Consider the following 19,402-nt stretch of genomic DNA (forward strand, 5'->3'; position numbering starts at 1 on the left):
CAAATGTTATGAAGGGAAATTTTAAAGGGTAGAAAGGAGTTTTGAGTAGTGGGGAATGAAGACTTGGAATGAATCTGAACTGAGGAATGAAGACAGAAAGATTGATTTCTGTAAGCTATGCTCATTCAAAAAATATGGCGTGCTACAGTTATGGTCCTGTTCTTCCCGCTTTAATCTACCGGATTATTATTAACTGCGAAAGGTTGACATTGTCAGAGAAACCAGGCAGCAGACTTGGACAACTAGAAAATTTTCAGCTTCTTCGAATTAGATTAGAATTAGAGCTACACATTTTTTTCCGAATTAGATTAGAATTAGAATTACAGAATTCGCAAAAAGGTGGAAATTGAATGATATTGTGAATACAGCAAAAATCAGTACATATCAAATCACAGTGCATTCCCAAAACCATGAGAATGGTTAACGTATGTACACCAAGCTTGGCTCGTTTTGTACTATACCAGGGGTCACGCAATCAGAGCCGGCTATCTAATTTGTGATTTTGGAAAAACACGAAGTTAAGCATTTTGAAATGCTAAAATTGATTTCAGTTTCAAATTATTGTTGTTGTTTCAAAATAAGCTATTCGCCTGTGCCCAACAACACTATTCCACACTAGCTGAAACGGCTTTGCCGGTGGCAACAGCATTCCAACGATGGCGATGCAACTGAAATCAATCAGCATATTGCCTTGACGTGCCATAGCCCAGACACTGCCAACAACGAGACACTTAGAAAACGGCATAGGACGTTCACACAAGATCAATCTTTAGGATGAGATAGTATTTCAGCTAGTAACATGTCTGATTAGCCCCAACATCGATTCATTAGTCGCGGGAAAGCGTTTTCGGGTATCGTGCGCAGCTCATAGTTCAAAATAAAGTGACGTTTATGATTTTGATATTTCTTTTCTATCTGTACTACTGTAGTAAAATATTACTTCTGTTGTAATAACCATGAGCATCGCCCATGTTAGTCAGCACGGCACTGTACCAACGTAAAGTTTTAAAAACTGGAATGCTGTTCGCAGACAACACGCTACTATGCTAAAAGGTTATTATTCGTCACAATAAGTGCTATGGCTGTACGGTGTAAGGCGATGGCGGCAGAGCACCGGATTTTCCTGCGCGAGAGGGACATTCTTGTCAACTGGCTGCAAAATGCCTCGGACAAAGAGGCTTTTTGAGGAAAACAATAAATTAGATTAGAATTAAAATTAGAGCGTAAGAACATTTTACAAATTAGATTAGAATTAAAATTAGAGCATAGAAACATTTCACAAATTAGATTAAAATTAGATTAGTGGCACTTTGCTCTAATTTAGTGAAATTAGACAACTAGAATTATCTAGCTGTACAATCTGGATGTAAGACATTTATGGAAGACAAAGGTCGGCATATTTTTAAGATCAGGCTATTGTCGTAACCACTTTTCTGCGTGTCTCGCTTATTCACTATATATAGCACCCAGCACCGCCGCCTTGGAAAGAGTAAACTGTCCACTGGAGATTGCGCTATGCGCGAACAAAATATTTTGTTGCGCGCAAGAAATTCAGCTACTAGGGCATAATAAAAGTTTAAAGCATCGATCCGGCGCGGTCGCGGCCCGAATTTATAACCATCCATACTTTAATAACCCCTGGTTTAAGGGATAGCAATCACTCGTCGTAGCCCGATTAATGGCATCGCGCCTTCCTATTATTACCAAAAACTTTGTCTCGCTGATGAGAGCAATTAAATAATATCCGTTCATCAGTCTCATAGTTTTGCTAAAAATAGTAATCCAGGGCCAGCGTGTTACTGCCATCAAACAAACGAACCGTCCCTCACTTCAATAATCAGACTTACTTGATATTAATATTAAAACAATTCTGTTGAAGACAAACTACCAATCCCGTCCACATAAAATGGGATTCTTGTCATGGTACTAGTAATATCTAAACACAGTTTTCACACATACATACATCGCATCGTATTGTATAGTCATACAAACATCATCAGTACGATCACAACACCGAAAAGGGTCGCAGTCCTTGCCAAGACAATCAAGACAACCATATTCTCGTCGTAATAAGGTCCCAACAGGTTCTTGCTTGGCTGAAAATTCCAGAGACGCCATATTTGTACAACACCATCCCAGTTAGCACCGCGGAAGACGAAAGAATGATCGAAGACACAATTATCTCTCGTTGTATTTTACGGAATACCGGATAGTCGGTCGTCAGAGAATTCACGAAGTTGCCATCCTTGTTTTTGTGGGGAAACGGTTCTTCCGGCACTGGTACATCCAGGAAGTCACACAAAGGATCCCACCCTTCCGAAACGTTGTACACCAACAGCTTGTCTTTCGGCGCTGACTACAATACATGAGGTTACCAGTATGATTCCAAGTAGGACATAAAAACAAAACTAACACAACGTACGTGTAACACATAAGCGTTATGTTGCCGATAGAGTTTAACCGCCATTTGCTTGTTGAAGTCCTTTACGTTGACTAATGATCTGCTTCCGAAAACAAGCGAACCTGCGTGTCAAAAAACGTAATTGCACTGAACGCAAGTCATATTGATGGATTATATTACGCAGCACAGCAAGAGCGTCCAATGATGTCCAACACGTTGGGGACAGAAAATGCATCAATTTGAATAGGACCGACCGGTCGTTCACCGCCACTTGATTTACGAGACTTCGTATCCATTCCTCTTCGCTATTCCTCGTGGTTAGGATGACCTAGATCAGTGGTTCTTAACCGGTGTCCATGGAACACTAGCGGCAGGACCATAACAGCACTTCATCTCCCCCAACCCCCTCCCCCACAAAAACGTAGGTCTTAGTCCCCCATAGGGTGAAAAACCAAACTTCTGGGGGGGTTTCGACCCGCAGACCCCCAATCAGGTTAGACAAGTGGTTTTCAACCTTTTTGTCTTCGCGGAACCCTTTTGTACCGTGACGGACCCTGCGGACACCCTCAAGTTTTAGTTCAAAATTAACTCAATTATCGTGCAACCGTCATTTGTCTTGTGTGAATATCAACTCTAGGCTTGTGCTAAACAGCAACAAAATGACTATTCTGGAAACCAATATCATATTATATGTAGAAATATGGATAGACTTTTAATATTTCGAAGGGACTTCTGCAGCTTTAGTTCTTATTTCTTGAAATATGTGGACTTTGGAGGTGTCTTGAAAATTCACGCGTTCGATTTGATATAATCGAGTGCCAAAAAACCATTTCCACAAAGGTAGCTGGCGGCAAATGTATAATATTAACGCCTTACGCATCTGACGACACCTTTGAGCACGATCGCAACATATATTGCACCAAAATTGAGAAACAGATTTTCCAATGAAGTTATCACTTCCAGACTAGTCATTTCTATACAGCAGCTCATCTTCAAGATATTCTGGAATAGTGGTTATATATATCACAGGAGAAAATGGATTCTGCGATGACGTTTTAATCTCTTTTTTGAGACAGACTAGAAAAAACTATTTTTAACAAACCTCAACAAAACATCTTTAAGCATCAATATGTTTGTATCAGTAGGCTATTGGCCCGCGAAGCAATTCCGAGTAGACTGAAAAATGGCTGTATTACCCAGCACATTTGTCACAAATGTTGATTTGTTTGGAGGAAAATACTTCCGTTAAATATTCCGCCAAGGCAGTAAATGTCGAGTCTGTTCCTAGGCCACATTATAATTACCAGACTACGGTAATTTGGTTTCCCACTTGTTACCACTATAGGAACAAATCAGCGACATTGCCGCCCCATTTCGAAAAGGCAAAAAGTTTTGTGGAATAATGTGCCAAAAAGTAGTTATTCACACAAGCGAAAACGACAATGCCGGACCGTTGAATGAAGTTTACATGGATAATATATTAGTTACACAAAAATATAATTCAAATATCAGCTGTATCATTTCTGACTCAAAAGGTCCCCGGACTGTAGAGAAACCTGAATCGTGATTTCATAAGAATACAACAAATTCAAAAGTCCGCGTTTACATTTTAATATCTTGTATTCTTTACAACGCATACACACGGCTAACGCCAGATTATGACTTAAGCAAATGGAGCATAGAAATACGTGAACTTGTATCGTCGTTACCGCCACTGTTTTAGCAGCGGTTCATAAGTGTATTCAACCAGCCAATCATCATCGTCAATATCATTGCTCGCGAATAAAGTTTTGCTACTTGCTAGAATAAAGCATCTACGATCCGTGATACAATTGTAATATACCTTTATCTATATATGCTTGGTAATAAGGTGTTTAAGTGAAAGCAAAGCGTGCGGCCCGCGAGCATTAGGTATGTTTGAATCCGGCCCGCGACGTAATTTGTGTTTGACACCCCTGGTTTACACAGTAGGATATTTATTCTCATACGGCCATTCTGTTGATGTTCCTAGTGAAGCCTTATCAGTTTGAAGCGAAACTGCTTCGTGATTTCCCTAATTTTAAAAAAAGTTGCAAATTCGTTTCCAATCATTTTGCAAATTTAGAGGTCTCGCGGACCCCCTGAAAATACTTCGCGGACCCCCGGTTGAGAACCACTGGGTTAGACGTTTTGCCGCGACTTATCACCGACATTTACTAATTGTACTGTTTAGTGAGACGCGTTATCACGCCTAAACGCGCCATAATTCCATAATTCTTGATTAAATCGGTCAATATGATCGGGAATGGCATATATGTTGCTATCAATTTTTTTACCCTTCCTACTCACGTAATCAGATTTCTTGGTAGAGCTAAATGAGGTGTATTGGAAACTTGAGGGCCGGTAAATAATAATTAAACATATTCGAGCGGTATAATGACTTCATTACATGATGGTTTTTCGTGACGTCCTGTCTGCTATGTCAAAAGATATTGAAATCGCCCAAACGTACCAAGCTAAAAGACGTACACGATTTCAAATCGGTATTTCTTTATTGACAATTAAATTCTCCTTGCGGGTAGGCATTTGTCTTGTGGGGTTCAGATTGCCAGGACAGGAACATTTCATTTCGGCACATATGGACAATTAAAAATATAGGCCGCAGTATATATATCGAAGTTTTCGGTCATCATAGCGGCAGTCGTCATCGTCCGCTGTTTTCCCGCCGCCGATCGTTTTGGCACACTTCTTTGAGTCGCATGTTACATGGCCTAAAACTGTATATGTCTTGGTGCGTCAAGCCGCGGTAATAGCCGACGTCGAAATGCCCATTTGTATAAATCATGCGTATTTCTCCTTTGGTGGGAGATTACCCAATAACCCGGATATTAGGCAACATGAAATCGCGCAAAGCGCGGATATTTCTTTAATAAGTTACAAAATTTTTTAAAAAAACTCTATATTTTATGCCAATTTACGAAATAATTTTTGGCCCACTTCCAGCTCGAGCCACCCCCCCCCCCAATTGGGCAGCTTGAGGTGCGGCAATTATGGTCCTGACTAGGGTTTTACATGAGACAGTCTCAAGGGTTCTCTGGACGTCAAGACACACACTCATCGACCCGAAGAGCAGTCAAATTATGACTGTTATGGTGAATTATTGGTGGGTAAGTATTCCCCACTTCAGTAAAGGTTGCGATCGACAGATCTAGATTAGTGTTCTTCGCCTATTGTGCACCGTGCACCCCAGGATGAATGAAAATCTACACGGGGTGCTCGGGGGATGCGTGAGGGTGGGTACATGCCACTCTAACGCAGTGTCTTAAATCTTGCTGGTGAAACTCGTCGTGGAGCCGACGATATTTTAGGAATTAGCCTCGGTTATGGCATTAGACTGAAGTGATGAGCTATATTTTTTTTTAGTCTGCTCATATAATGTAAGTATAGCAATAACACTAATACCTGAAAATTTGACAGTCATACAGAAGCAATGACCTATTTAGTTATGTAATCTGCTCGCCTCGACGGTAACACTAAAAGGGTGCTTGAGTCAGAGCTACTACTTTAAAGAAGGGCTTTGGAGCTGGCACAAATTTTAAACTGCTCCAGCTCCGGCTCCGGAGCTCTCTTCTATGATGAATTAGTTCCGGCTGCGGAGCTCTCTTTTATGATGAATTAGCTCCGGCTCCAAGCCCCAGAGCTCATTGATACCGTTGCTCCGGCTCCGTAAACTATCGAATGGTTCAGTCATGTATTCAATAACTACCGTTGCGCCGGGGGCCGTCGGGCCGAACCGATATTTTATTTAGATATGAAGCAGAGGTGAGCGGATTTGAAATTTCTATGTCCTAATCCAATCCAAATCCGAACCTTCAAATCCTAATCCAAGTCCTAATCAAGAAATTTTGTATATTTCAATTCTCAACTTGATCCTAATCCGACATAAACTTGGAATTCCTCGTAAAAAGCCCACATCTGACGCCTATAATTATATAAAAAGAAATAAAACGCATAATGAGTGCCAAAGTACATGGAGTAACTTTGGTAAGATGAAAAGCCTCGTCACCATTCGCCACATGACGTCAATCTTCCCGAAAATCGGTAAATCTAATCCTAATCCTAATCCATTACAAAAAAATTTGAAATACTAATCCAATCCATATCCGACAAAATTTCAAAAATCAGGTTTTTCCAAATCCTAATCCTAATCCATGCTCAGTCGTGTGACGTCACAATTGCTGTGTGTTGACTGTCGAAATCGTCATAGTCTCATGAGAACTCACTCTACTCTAATTACTCATTACAAAATTTGCTCAACTCACATAAGCACCAGTCCCATTTTGTGAATTACATAGTGATCAATATTTTTCGAACCGCTCTATTGGCCATCAGTGTTGTGCTGATGACGAAATTGGGGGTATGACGAATAACTACGTCCCAGAATGCACGGCATATCTTGCATACCCAGGTTTAGCGCGTTATGCATTAACTGAACAATTTGAACATGCTTAGTTTGAAAAAGGTGGCGCTAACAAGGTACCAATTCCTAATTTTTTGAACGATTATCGCAAAATTATGTGAATTCGGTCAAAATTATTAGCAATATAATATATTATAAAATTACAAAATACATCGGAGCCGAAGCTACTTTTCAAACGACAGGATCCAGCTTCGGCCCCATCCCAATTTGATTTCGGGCTCCGGCTCCACTGAAAATACACGGCTCCGGCTCCAAAGCCCTGCTTTAAAGGGTGGATCAATTCAAAAAAGGTTGAAAAGCACTGATCTAGAGGGTTACGACGTGAATGATTATGGGATGAATACAGCTTTGTGCATGTAATGAAGCGTTTTTGGCGGTGTAAGCGTAGATTTCAAGGCGCTACATGGATTATTGCAACAGTGGTATAAGACAATATTGCGCTTGTTGACTCAGTAGATTGGAGAAAGTACTCGGTTACATTAACATTGGCATCATTTGTTTCCGTCACTTGAATTGTTGAAGAAATCTTGCTTTTATCCAACAATAATATAACTGGACAAAGTGTTGAAGTTTAAGCGAGGATAGCTCGAAAATTCACCGACGTATTTCATTACTGATAAGTGGTAGCGACCAGATGGGGTATTTTTATATCGCCAAATTCGTATGTTTGAAAATGCAGTGAATGAGTGAGAAATTGAATTTTTCAAAATCATATTTGGCTGTTCGTACTATTCTAAAATCGGTTCATAACCTTTTCCTATAGTCACAAACCCCTTGCAGAAACCTTTAAAACTCACGGGCCCCAAACTTCATAAACCAATACTTTCTCGAAACCACTCTTGAACAGAAACTTGTGTTACAAGCATTCAAGGGGTTGCTATGGTCCAGATCATGGTTTTTGAGGGTTTCTGCCACGAGCCATAGATTCATGATCCCTGCTCTAGATGATATTAAATACCTTTGCGTCAGGAAACGCCTTGTGTATCTCATCCCAAAAGAAATGAGCTGGATAATCCACGATAGCATCCACATTCTCGTACATATCCCGAAAATCCTGCGTAGTCCATCCTTCGCACGCGATTTTGTTGTAGTAGTCCCCTAACAAATATGCGTTTTCGGGAAAGTCATACACACTATAACCCAGCCTCGTGAGAGCCTTATTCATTGATTTGGTGCCCGTTTTGGGCATTCCTGCCACGATGACCTTCATGTTAGAGTACAGCGTCTTGAAACGCGACTGACGCCAATAATCTTTATTTGAAATTGCCCATTAGGGTTGTTCAGAATTGACCGACTTTCAAAAAGTCTAGGTTTTCAGTCCGTTTCCCATGCCTTATACCTTAAAAACAAATTCAGGCTACTTTTTTTGTAATTCATCTTCTGCATCAGTGTGCATGTTGCCGCTTTTTCATGCACCCCAAAAATTCTTCGGAATTAGGCGATTCCCCCATTGTGAGCGACTCGAGGGGAATCGCATGTGTTCTCATTGACATAAAGCGCATGTTCTAGCGTTGATGACGCGCTAGGCACGGCAGTGAAATGGGGATCATTGATTAGTCAGCTGTTTTGCTGCTTTGTTGTTGAAGAACTGTGTTTACGATTGAGGTGCAGGTCTTACCAGGTGGCTTTTTGACTCACGCTGTTAGCGAGTCTAGCACAGGATTACTGATTATAGTATTGTAGCAGTATTGCATTATTCGATCTAATTGACCTGATACTCTTTCCTGTTTACTGGGATAGAAAACAAAGCTTGTAAATGTCTTTTCCAGTAACTGGAAAACAGCCAATCGGTTGCTCTGAATCTTATGTTATTTCCTAAGATATCAATATACTGGTAGGAGTATTTCCAATTTAGGAATAATTATCTTCCACAATCAATAACTGGATCTAGTCCGGCTATTCTTGCGCAAGTTGTGCAGTATGTGTTTGACCTAAGAGAGCTGAAATGTTTCCAACTATTCATTGTTGCTTGACTGAGTTGATGGATATTTATGTTTCTAGGATTAGCTCTAGTGTGAAATGTCTGAAAAAAAAAGAAAATTCTAGTGCAATAGTATCAAAGAAAACTAGAAGATCGCGGTCGCAGACACAACATTTCCTAGTTGGGTCATCTGAGGAAACATTACGGGATCGAAGCTGCCTACTCTTAGGAAAGTTATGCAGTATGTGTTACACCTAAGAGAGCATTCATATGTGAAAAATGTGAACCATTAAAGTTACACATCCAGGACATTGGAGATGAAGTAATAGGTTTTTGGTCCTGGCTGCCACAAAGACCATCACACGAGTCAATGCTATTGAAAGATTAGAGACAGTGTGAAAACAGAAAACAAATGGCTGTCACTAAAGGAATCTGCAGGCCAGAAATATGTATCAAGAAAACAATGCGACTTTGAAGCCAAGCTGAGCAAGCTATGGGCATAGGAGCGCCTGACGCGATGGCGACAATTGAAGCAAATGCACTTCTTTCCGGCGATAAGAAATATGAATACATAACATTTTATCAGGATCAAAGGGGTCCGTGATTAGCAACGATTGGTGGTAAAGATACACTGTTGAAAGTTAAAACCATGCAACAAAAGGAGACGGACCATGAGTGCGAGACAGTGCACCAGCATCAAGTAGCGAAGGTGAATTTACAGAGAGCTCATCTATATCTTCGCAGATAGCTGACACTTCCCACAGCAGTGATTTCGAAATGGCTCAGTCGACATCTGGTCATTCCTTTAAATTTGTGACTCTAAAAGCGCCTGTCAACCTATTCAACGACAAAGACCTATGCCAGGTTTTTGATCGCTTGAAAGTCAGCGATAATGCTGCTAGCATGATAACTGCAGCACTGAATAAAGCTTGCGCTAGTGACCCTAACGACTTTCATCTTTCAAGATCTGGAACCTATCGACGACGCATTGTAAATCGTTTTAGAATTTCTGAGTCTATTTTTGAAAAAATAGCAAACGACCCACCAAAGCACATTGCATTGCACTGGGATGGAAAGCTCACTAGGAGTCATTTAGGAGAGCAATTTGAGGCCTTGGTAGTGCCGGCATAGTCTGCGTATTCCAACGCATTTGAGAAGGGCAAACTTCTTGGCATTCGAAGTCTGGAGAGTGCTACAGGAAAAGCACAGGCTGATCCGTCATTTGAACTGCTGGAACTTTATAATTTAATCAAAAATTTCAGAGCTCTTGTGTTTGACACAACATCCTCAAACAATGTAAAAAATAAAGGTGCGGTTCTGGTATGAAGAATTGATAAACAGGAAAGTTTTCTACAGTGCTTGTCGCCATCATATTCATGAACTAGTCATCCGGGAGGTCTGGAAGTGAAGTGTGTGTTTGGATCGGCGACCACAGGCCCTGAAAACACAGATTTTAATACCTTCCAAGAAGTGGAAAGATATTGATCAATTAAGAAGCTCTAAAACATTTCAGTTTGATGAAGGCAGCTGATGAAGCAAAACAAGAAATAATTCCACTGATTAAGCTATATAATGCAAAACAGAAAGAAGTCTTGATAAGAGATGACTACAGAGAATGTACAACAGACGCCTTGGCGATTTTAGATGGCCAATATGTTGATAATCGTTTTCGCAAGCCTGGTGCTACTAATAGCACTGGATTGATGAGTCAAGTGCTGTACTGTCAAAAAATGTTCATGTGGAGTGAGCAAATGGGCTATTCTGAAGAGTTCATTAGAAAGTTGGTGCGAATAAATACATTCATTGCCCTGTTTTGTGTCCCAGTTTGGTTGAAAACTGGTATTGCATGTGACGCGCAGTGTAATGATCTCAAATTCCTTCATGACATGACAGACTTTTCATCATGCGATTTCGCAGTTGTTGATGCGGCATATAAAAAGATGCGAAAAAATCATTGGCATCTCAACGAGGAAACGGTGGTATCTACAATGTTCTCGGCTAAACCAAAGATTCCTGACAAAGTGAAGGAAGCGATGGCTGCAAAATTGCTGCAAATGCCAATCCTTGAACAATTTCGCATAGGTATACCTCTGAGTCTAATCTGTGACTCATCTGTCTCTGAGTCAATGAGTATGGTTGCTTTAATTGGGCCGGAATCATGGTTTCTATTCGATGCTATACATGTCGAACATGATTGGTTGAGTCTTCGAATTTCGGAATGGCATACTGATCCGCATTTTGTGACTGCTCAAGAATTTGCGAGTAGTGTTGAAGTAGTTAACGACGCAGCAGAGCGTTTGGTAAAATTGAATACCGACTTTGATGCTTTCAAAGCAGATGACAAAGAACAGCGTTCGAGCCTTTTACAAGCCGTGGAAGATCACGGGAACAGATATGCCAATTTCTCTAAAGCAACTATTTCATCCACCTGATTCAAGTAGTATTTGCCAGGATGATCTATTTCTCTGCATTATTGTTTCGTTTCCTTTGAATAATGTGATGTTTATAATGTGGCTGTGAGTGAATGATACATTTACAGTTGTATTCTTGCACATGGTGATCGCGGAAATTGATAAACAATCTCGAGTAGGGTTGAGGAGTGTAGGATATATGATCCAACAAAATGACTATTAGTCTTAGGCAGTTTTGAGGAGTACTAAGAGAGTGTGGGACATGAAAATGGTGTCCTGAACTTACAATACTTTCTATAGTGAGGTTATGTAGCACTCCAAACCGCAAAAGCTGCATAAAACCCAGCATATATATGACGTTTACTAGCCTAGTCCGGATGGCGACACTCAAATCTTATGGGAATCCCCTATTTTTAGCCGATATTCTTCCAGCTCAACATGCACACGGATGCAAAGGATGATTTACGAAAAAAGTAGCTAGAATATGTTTTTATGGTATAAGGCATGGGAATCGGACTGAAAACCACGACTTTTTGAAAGTCGGTCAATTCTGAACAACCCTATTGCCCATATGCACCAGTTTACAAACAGATGTACGTTTACACATCAATCTATTACGACGATTAAACACCCAAGGCTATGATTAAAGACAATCAATGTGCAAGTATACCAATAACAGGTTTCAGTCAGTAACATGCGGTCCAATGAGGCAAGTGAGGCAGTGCCTCACCTGTCGTCAGGGGAGTCAGTGAAATTGTGAAATCCCTCGATGATTATTGATATTTTCCATTGATGTTCATAAATAACTAAATTTGAACATTTTTTACACCCAACATCATCAATTTGGATAATTACTATTCAAAAATACAGCGGGACAATGCAATTCATCATAAATATCTCGGAATTCATAATAACTGGTATCAATCAAATGCTATCGTCGCACTGATTCCGAAAATCCAAATATTAACAGTGTCGAAGCACCAAAACCCCTCAAAATCGCCAAGGAAGATGGTATTCGGCTTTATTACAAACAATGCCATCGAGGAGAAACAATAGCTAGGTGAGGCACAAATGAATCTGCCTCATGCACTATTCGCTAACAATTGGACAATCGCAGCACAGTAAAACGCGCTATCGATTTCGGAATCCAACAGTCTCGTAGGAATGGTGTAGTAGCGACGGCCAGTACGTAATGCGGAGCAAATACATTCCATTACTGATGTAGCAGTTATATATTTTCCATCCATAACTACGTTAAATTGTGGTATGATATAGCTATACTAGCATAGCCTGCGATGTCGTTGTGTGTGGCCTTTATGCTATGTTCGAATGCAGTAGCTATAACCTTAAATTGTGGTATGTGATAGCTGAATGCAAATCTCCTGGAGAGCTTTTGAGATTTTCGACCCAGAAGGATCTGCTTCAGACGGATTCAGAGGCCACAAAGTTACTCTAACTGGTGCTCATTGTGTCGGCTATTACAGCGTCAGTGGACACACAGTCGAAATAGGACCGATTTAGGGCGTCTTTCCTCTTTCGCTCTCATCTCAATTGAGGCGAAGAGACTTTTGAAACTGAAAGAGAATAAGGAGGACTTTTAATACAAAACAGCGGTTTTTGTGGCAAAGGATAGGTGCATGGACTTTATCTACAAATAAAGCTCACAAACAGTGTCCGTTCCAATCCTTCAGAAAAAAGGGTTGAATGGGCAAAGGACAATGCTGCAATACCGAAATTATAGGTTCTTGAATTTTTTGTGTGTGTTTTTTTCATGCTTTTCGTTGAGTAATCTGTAATAAATCGATTAAAACGGAATATTTCACGTACTTGCGTGTTTGTGTGTGTATGTATGTGTGTGTGTGTGTGTTGGGGCCGCGGGGGGGGGGTGCGTGCATCACTAGCCATGAACCTCGCCGCACGTCACTGAGTTCAGTGCAGTTGAACGAATCAAAATACGAAAGGTCAGTAGTTGAATAAGATCCACCTATTCATCTATATTATTTTACATTCGCTCTCAGGATATGTAGGGTTGTGTAAATTCGAATACCTGATTGCTTTGATTCTGAACTGAGTGCTGCGCTTTGAATCGATTCGACTATCTCATTATGACGTAAGACCTTGGTAGCTTTCACACCCTATTTAAAGTCCACTTGCGAATGAATATACCTTTATTAGTTACACTCATTATGACGTGATACCATTAAAAAAAGTCCAGATATGTTCCTTAGATTCATTTCCAGTTCATACTTTGACATTTGCGATTACTATAAAATTTTTGCTAAGACTCTAAAACAGTGGTTCCCAAACGTTGGGGAATTCCCCACTGGTGGGGAATTCAATGGTGTGTGGTGGGGAATAGACGCATTTGATCAAAATTATATACAGGAAAGTCTACATATTCACGGAGACACATGCGCAATTACTGTTACCAATTAACTGCTCTGGAATGTATGTTTCGAAAATTATACTACGTGTTGTTCACAAACCTCATTTTCAAGTCTGGATGATCAATCATGGCGTCACAAACGCATCCAGCACGACTAGTGTGACGTGAAATAACGCTTTCGTGAAATTTTGAGCGTTACTGGTATCGGTTCACAATACATTTTATGATGCAGTTATCGGCAATTGTCTTGCGTACTGGTGATGGTTGTGTGCCTGTACGTACAATGATGTTTGAAGCTGTTTAGAGTAATTTTTATTGTGCAACTTTTTGCAACTTTTCTCTATTTTTCATACCAATTTACACTGCAACTTTTATCAAATATTACGTCAAAACGTAAAGGGTTGATTTAAAAACATGCTATAAACTATTTCTAGTATGGTTTTATTCTCTTTGATTTGCATAACAAAGAGCTATATGATAGATTATTGTTTTATCTATGACGCAATGGCTTGCAAGCAACAATTTCAACTACCCCTGCCAAGTAAGACCGTGTCCGAACAATATGTAAATAAATTATTTTAGTAATTCTGTCGTTTAAATTTGAGTTTCCCATTTCACGAACGCCCTGGCGAGACTGCCGAAAATTACATTTTCACTGGGTCACCTTATTCTGGCTATTGATTTTGTAACAGTCGCCAAGAATGAGTTTTTCTGCAACGCCATGGGTTAGGTTTACAGGCCTAGGGGGTTTGGGTTAGTTATTTGACTTGTTTTAGGGGGAGAGGGTTATCGCTATGCTGTTTGACTTTTTTGAGGAAAATGATTTCCACATTGCGTAATTTTCTTGCTGTGCACAGGGGAAAAATATAATTTTTGGTGGTCTGGCCAGGATGTCCGTGAAATGGCAAAGTAACAAATTTGACAGCTCTGCGGGAACTAGGTTATACAACAAAAACTCTCGATTGTCTCACACCCTACTAATTCAACAAAAATTCTAAATGCAACTTTTTACTGTACATTTTGTAAAAGTTAAGTGCAACTTTCTCGCGATTTTAGTGCAACAAAAACTTGCCCTAGTAATGAGCCACTGCAGTGGTGTGATTCTCCCGCTCAATAGTGTTCTGATATAGTCCACTCGTATCAAAATCGAAATTTGACTTAAGTTGACTTACGACATACCGATTACGCATTACCTACAAACGGAACCATTGACACCAAATGATTGTACAATTGCTCCCACATGCCACGATAGTACACCAATCTCAGCTTGGTCCAGCTGACATCACTATATACAAAGAGCTTGATCGATGGGATTGACAATTAATTCGCAAGTTCATGCTGCACTATCTACCGTAAGCCACGAATACGCGTAGGAATCTCATACTACACCTCAAAGTATATTAAAATACGGCTAAATACCAGACACCGTTGGCTTGGTCGACAGCTTTGGTAGGCCCTTTCGCTTCTATACCAAACATATAGTAAGCGCATAAATGTTGCTCAAGAAGTAAGATCGGACTGCGTTGGCATAGGTTCGGTCTTGTTACTAGTATATATTCTCCACCCCTGTGTAATCACTGTGATGAATGAGAGTTATGTGCAGCGTAATACGAGCTCTACATCCTTCCGGCTGCATCCTCGCACGCTTGCTTTCATGCGTCGATTGTACTTCACTCGATTTGCATAAGAAACCATCCGATCGTTCTGCCTTCCAATACACAGGTCTACAAATTAAGAAAAAAACGCCAACAACTTTATGATTGATGAAAGCTAATTTTCGGTTACTGAATGCGATTCTTGAGCTCAGAATTGTTCCATCATGTCAGATTATTTCGCTATGAATTTTGCTCAATCTTATAAATCGATCACATTTCGACTTTCGTAAGTGACATTACGGTGGGAGTATAACAGTACCAGATGAAATAGAGCAGGGGCGGGCAACTTCTCCAGTCGGCGGGCCGGATATAGGAAAATTAAGTACTTGGCGGGCCGGATTGATGAATCAATACATTATTTGCCCATTTATTCAGATAGGCCTATACATGGAATAAATCGTAGTTAGGATGTATTTGAACGAAGCAATATTATTTCAAAGCAATTTCTCGCCGATAATGACGAAGAGAATGTTGATTTGAGAACAGCATTGTCATACGGCAGTGGTTCTCAAACCTTTTTAAATACGCCCACCTTTTTAATAGTGGAAAATTCCGCGCCCCCTTATCATGATATCACAAATATTAAAGAGGTGAATCAGAATGCTAGCCATCCCAACGGATAGTTTGATGGCGTTTAAAGGTTATGCATGGCTATTGATGAGAGAATTCTCAAATATGAAATTCGAACAATAGATAGAGTAAACACCGTGAGCTTGAGGTAAATCGCGCCAAGCGCGAAATTTTTTCCAGTTAACTATGACTTCGCACCCCCCTTTAGATGCTTTCACGCTCTCCCCCCCCCCTAGTTTGAGAACCACTGTCATACATGCACCGCCATGTCTGCTTCTCTCTGATGAATCAACACAAGGTACAATCCTTAATTACTAATTCAAGTTGTTCGATAAGCCCGGTAGGCCTACCCCGAATTCACCAAGATATCAATTCATTAGGGTTGAGTAGGTGGAAAGCAGGGATATATAGAACTATATATCCCTGATGGAAAGATAGTATAGTGGTATAATCCACAGCTACAAAACCCAATGTGTTGTGGGTTCGAGTCCGACTCCAGAATTGCTACCTACGTGTTGGAGGTTGATCTAGGCTCCTCCTTGCCATCTCATCGGCATAACTATTAAGCGGTTTCTCACAAAAAAAGCCTGGACGTGTGCCGTGCTACCAGTTGGCGGTTACGGAATCAAAAATAAGAAATATCGGCCTGGCGTAAATGACCATTGCAGTCGACAAACACCATGATAACCACAACAACATTAGGGTTAAGTACATAGTAAATGCTGACAATGCAAGTCTTCTCGCTTCGACGAACTTACCCGTAAGCTCCACTCTCGCACACACGGATACATAAACATTAAACATAGAGTCACTGAAATTTGACTGAGTAAGCAAGTAGTGGGGAATCGTGGCAGGCTGATTGGCCGCGGGCCACATTATCATGTAAGACGAGAAGCTGCCCGCGGGCCGGACAAAATGTCGTCGCGGGCCGGATCCGGCCCTGAAATAGAGTTTTTGAATTCATCTATGATGAATGTTGAGATGTTGTAGAATATGGAATGGCTGTTTTTTCGGTTAACTTTAATCCAGTGGTTCTCAATCTTCTTTCAATCAGAACGTCTTTTCGACTTTTGAAAACATAAGCGGACGCAGCCATTTTTAGTCGGCAACAGTTATCATGTTGCATCCATACTCCCCAGCTCCACAGTTAACTTAGTTACCACCCAGTGTTGGTATGACTCGAGTTATCTTTTTCGTATGACTTGACTTGACTCGAGTCACTTTGCAAAAATAATGACTTGACTTGACTTGACTCGAGTCACTGTGCAAAAATGACTTAATGACAAATTACGTTGTATTTTGCATAGGATATGTATGGTTCTTATAAAGACCTGGTCATCCGAGCACTAGAAGTTTTTGTACAAAATCCCACACTAATTTGACCGAAAAGGGCTTTAGTGCGCTATAGTTAATGTTAAAACGAGGGAAAAGACGTGATATACTTAATGACCCAAACAGTCAGTCTATACTTGTGGCACATCTGTAAAAATTGTTGTTCCGTGTCTTTACTTTCTTTTTGCATACCATATTTCGGTAAATAATTTTTCTTATCGTGGTAACTTCAACGCGTTAGCTTATACCATATCAATTCTTAGTCTGGACGTATCGGCTGCTGTCATACTCTATCGCAGAGGTCGGGAACCTATGGCTCGCGAGCCATATATGGCTCTTTTGGGTATAAGATATGGCTCTTTGCCAAATATTTATTTTTGTACTGAATTGATCAATATTTCAGCGACTTGTTGGTAAATTTTCATCACGGTCAAAATAATTATCCTCAAACATGTCTCTGAAAGGTAAAGACAATGCTGTCTTGTCTTCTGGTTTAGGGGCTCGGACCCCCTGTCTTCAAAATCATCGAATTTAAGTTACTGTCACGCTGTTGGCCAATATCACTCGCGAATTCTATGAGCTAATATTGCTTGCGTTATGGAACCGAAGCTGGGCTCCTGTTGATTGACAGGCTAATGATTAGTTCGCTGATTGCGCCCTTTATTTAGTTGCCTCATATAACGACAATACTCGTGTCTCTCTTCCGTAATAAACGTTTATCATGTGTCGACATCGTTTCGTGGTGCCACAGGGTGTACAGGTTCTGTATCCTGGCGTGGTGGCAGCGATGGGATTCGAACCCACGCCATCGAAATGACTGGTGACTCAATCCTCCAGGCGATGTATCCGAATCGATCGATATCCTGAATTGTGCGATACGTTGAATCAAAGAGCATAGCAGACATGGCGACGTCCATTTCAAAACGCAGTTTTCAAATACTCATTGTCTTCCTGGTCTACGGCGCGAACTGAACTGTTGTGGATGTGACATTCCTAATTACAAACTCGCATTACGAACAACGCCATAGCTATCTACGTTCTCTACGTTCAGTGTAACGGCGATCAAATGTATGCGTGTGGCGCAACGTTATGTTACCGTCGAATACTTTGAGAATTGAGAAGTCGATAAGTATCTAGATTTTCAGAATCAATGTGACAGTCACATTCGATGAATATCAGTTATTATATATACCTAAGCTACTTACGATCAACTGCGTTATCATTGGTGAGGCTTGGCCCGCCTGCGTCTTACCACTCGTTTCGAGCTTTATTTTCGAACAATAAATACCAGTTATTACAGAGAAAATGTGGCGCACACGAGGAATCCCATGTAGTGAAAACGAATCAGTCCTACCACGACGTCACGAATTTCCAATTGTGACGAAACAGTTGATTGGCATGCATGACTCAAAATTGGGTCAATATGGCTCTTCGGACGAAAAAGGTTCCCGACCACTGCCTATCGAAATCGAGAAAAGCTTCGCCTGAAATCTCTTCTTCTATTCTAACAGATACTTGGTGTCTGGTTCTGTTAATAAAGGTATTTTTTGACTCACAAAATATTATCCAGATGAGTCGAGACTCTTTATTGGCACTTCAAAACGAACCTGAAGGGCGTGTTTCATCGCAATTGAAATAAATATGCATCGATTCTAGAAAATTTGATTCGACTCCACATAAAATATTCTGTGACACTTGAAGAGACGTAATATAACATTAGGCTTGCGTTGGAAACACTGAAATAAACTAATTTTACCGGGGATCATGCGTATAGACATAAATATCCCGAATTTTCTTTTGGGACAGCAAGGTGGATATTCGGCCTACTTCATACCATTGTTCTCTTTGCTACAGAGGAAACATCCAAAGGTGTACATTGGGTAATTTCTAGTTATGTTATTTAAATGATTTCGAGGATATCCATGAATAAACACCCCAGCAGTTGCTAATATAACAACCTTTACATTTCAATGCCTCTTATAATGTGCAGTAATATTTTACTATGGACCAAGGGTGGTCAAAGTAGTCAGCTTTGCCACTCATGTAGAACTAGAAGCAACGACGATAAGATGTTGCTTAAATACAAATAGAAGTTGCAAGACATGTCAAAACTACTCCAAGGGAAAAAAGAAAATCAGAAATCAAGAAGTCAGTAATGTTAAAATGTATATTTGGTTGGGGGGTCGCATATCCTACTTTAAGCACTTTCTCGGAGCTGGCCACTTTCGACATGACATGGTGTATCTTTAAACACTTGAAGAGATTCT

At 40.5% G+C, this 19,402-nt stretch overlaps 1 protein-coding gene across 3 annotated transcripts; it reads right to left on the minus strand.

Annotated features, from left to right (window-relative positions):
* Positions 1-1,837: 1,837 nt before the first annotated feature.
* On the minus strand, positions 1,838-15,641 carry LOC145445861 (uncharacterized). Of its 3 annotated transcripts, none has more exons than XM_080324017.1 (4): positions 7,819-15,641; positions 3,292-3,403; positions 2,423-2,523; positions 1,838-2,356 (listed from the first exon to the last, which is right to left on the minus strand). In XM_080324017.1, exons 1-4 carry the CDS (start codon positions 8,068-8,070, stop codon positions 2,045-2,047), a joined length of 777 nt encoding a protein of 258 aa, XP_080180143.1. In that variant the 5' UTR covers positions 8,071-15,641; the 3' UTR covers positions 1,838-2,044. The 3 variants fall into 3 exon arrangements, with proteins under 3 accessions (XP_080180143.1, XP_080180144.1, XP_080180142.1); XM_080324018.1 differs by lacking the exon at positions 3,292-3,403 and adding an exon at positions 7,029-7,122 and having other exon boundaries at positions 7,819-15,640; XM_080324016.1 differs by lacking the exon at positions 3,292-3,403 and adding an exon at positions 2,582-2,729 and having other exon boundaries at positions 7,819-15,630.
* Positions 15,642-19,402: the final 3,761 nt, after the last annotated feature.

This window comes from Botryllus schlosseri, chromosome 9, assembly GCF_051294905.1.
Source record: "Botryllus schlosseri isolate E-star chromosome 9, Bs_hap1, whole genome shotgun sequence".
Lineage (NCBI taxonomy): Eukaryota > Metazoa > Chordata > Ascidiacea > Stolidobranchia > Styelidae > Botryllus > Botryllus schlosseri.

Excerpts from the sequence above, each read along its gene's own strand:
- LOC145445861 (XM_080324016.1), bottom strand. The coding sequence starts at position 8,070 with ATGAAGGTCATCGTGGCAGGAATGCCCAAAACGGGCACCAAATCAATG. Across the intron at positions 2,730-7,818 it reads AGGCGTTTCCTGACGCAAAG|GTCATCCTAACCACGAGGAA; the intron begins GTATTTAATATC and ends CCACTGATCTAG. Across the intron at positions 2,524-2,581 it reads GGACGCTCTTGCTGTGCTGC|GTTCGCTTGTTTTCGGAAGC; the intron begins GTAATATAATCC and ends TTTGACACGCAG.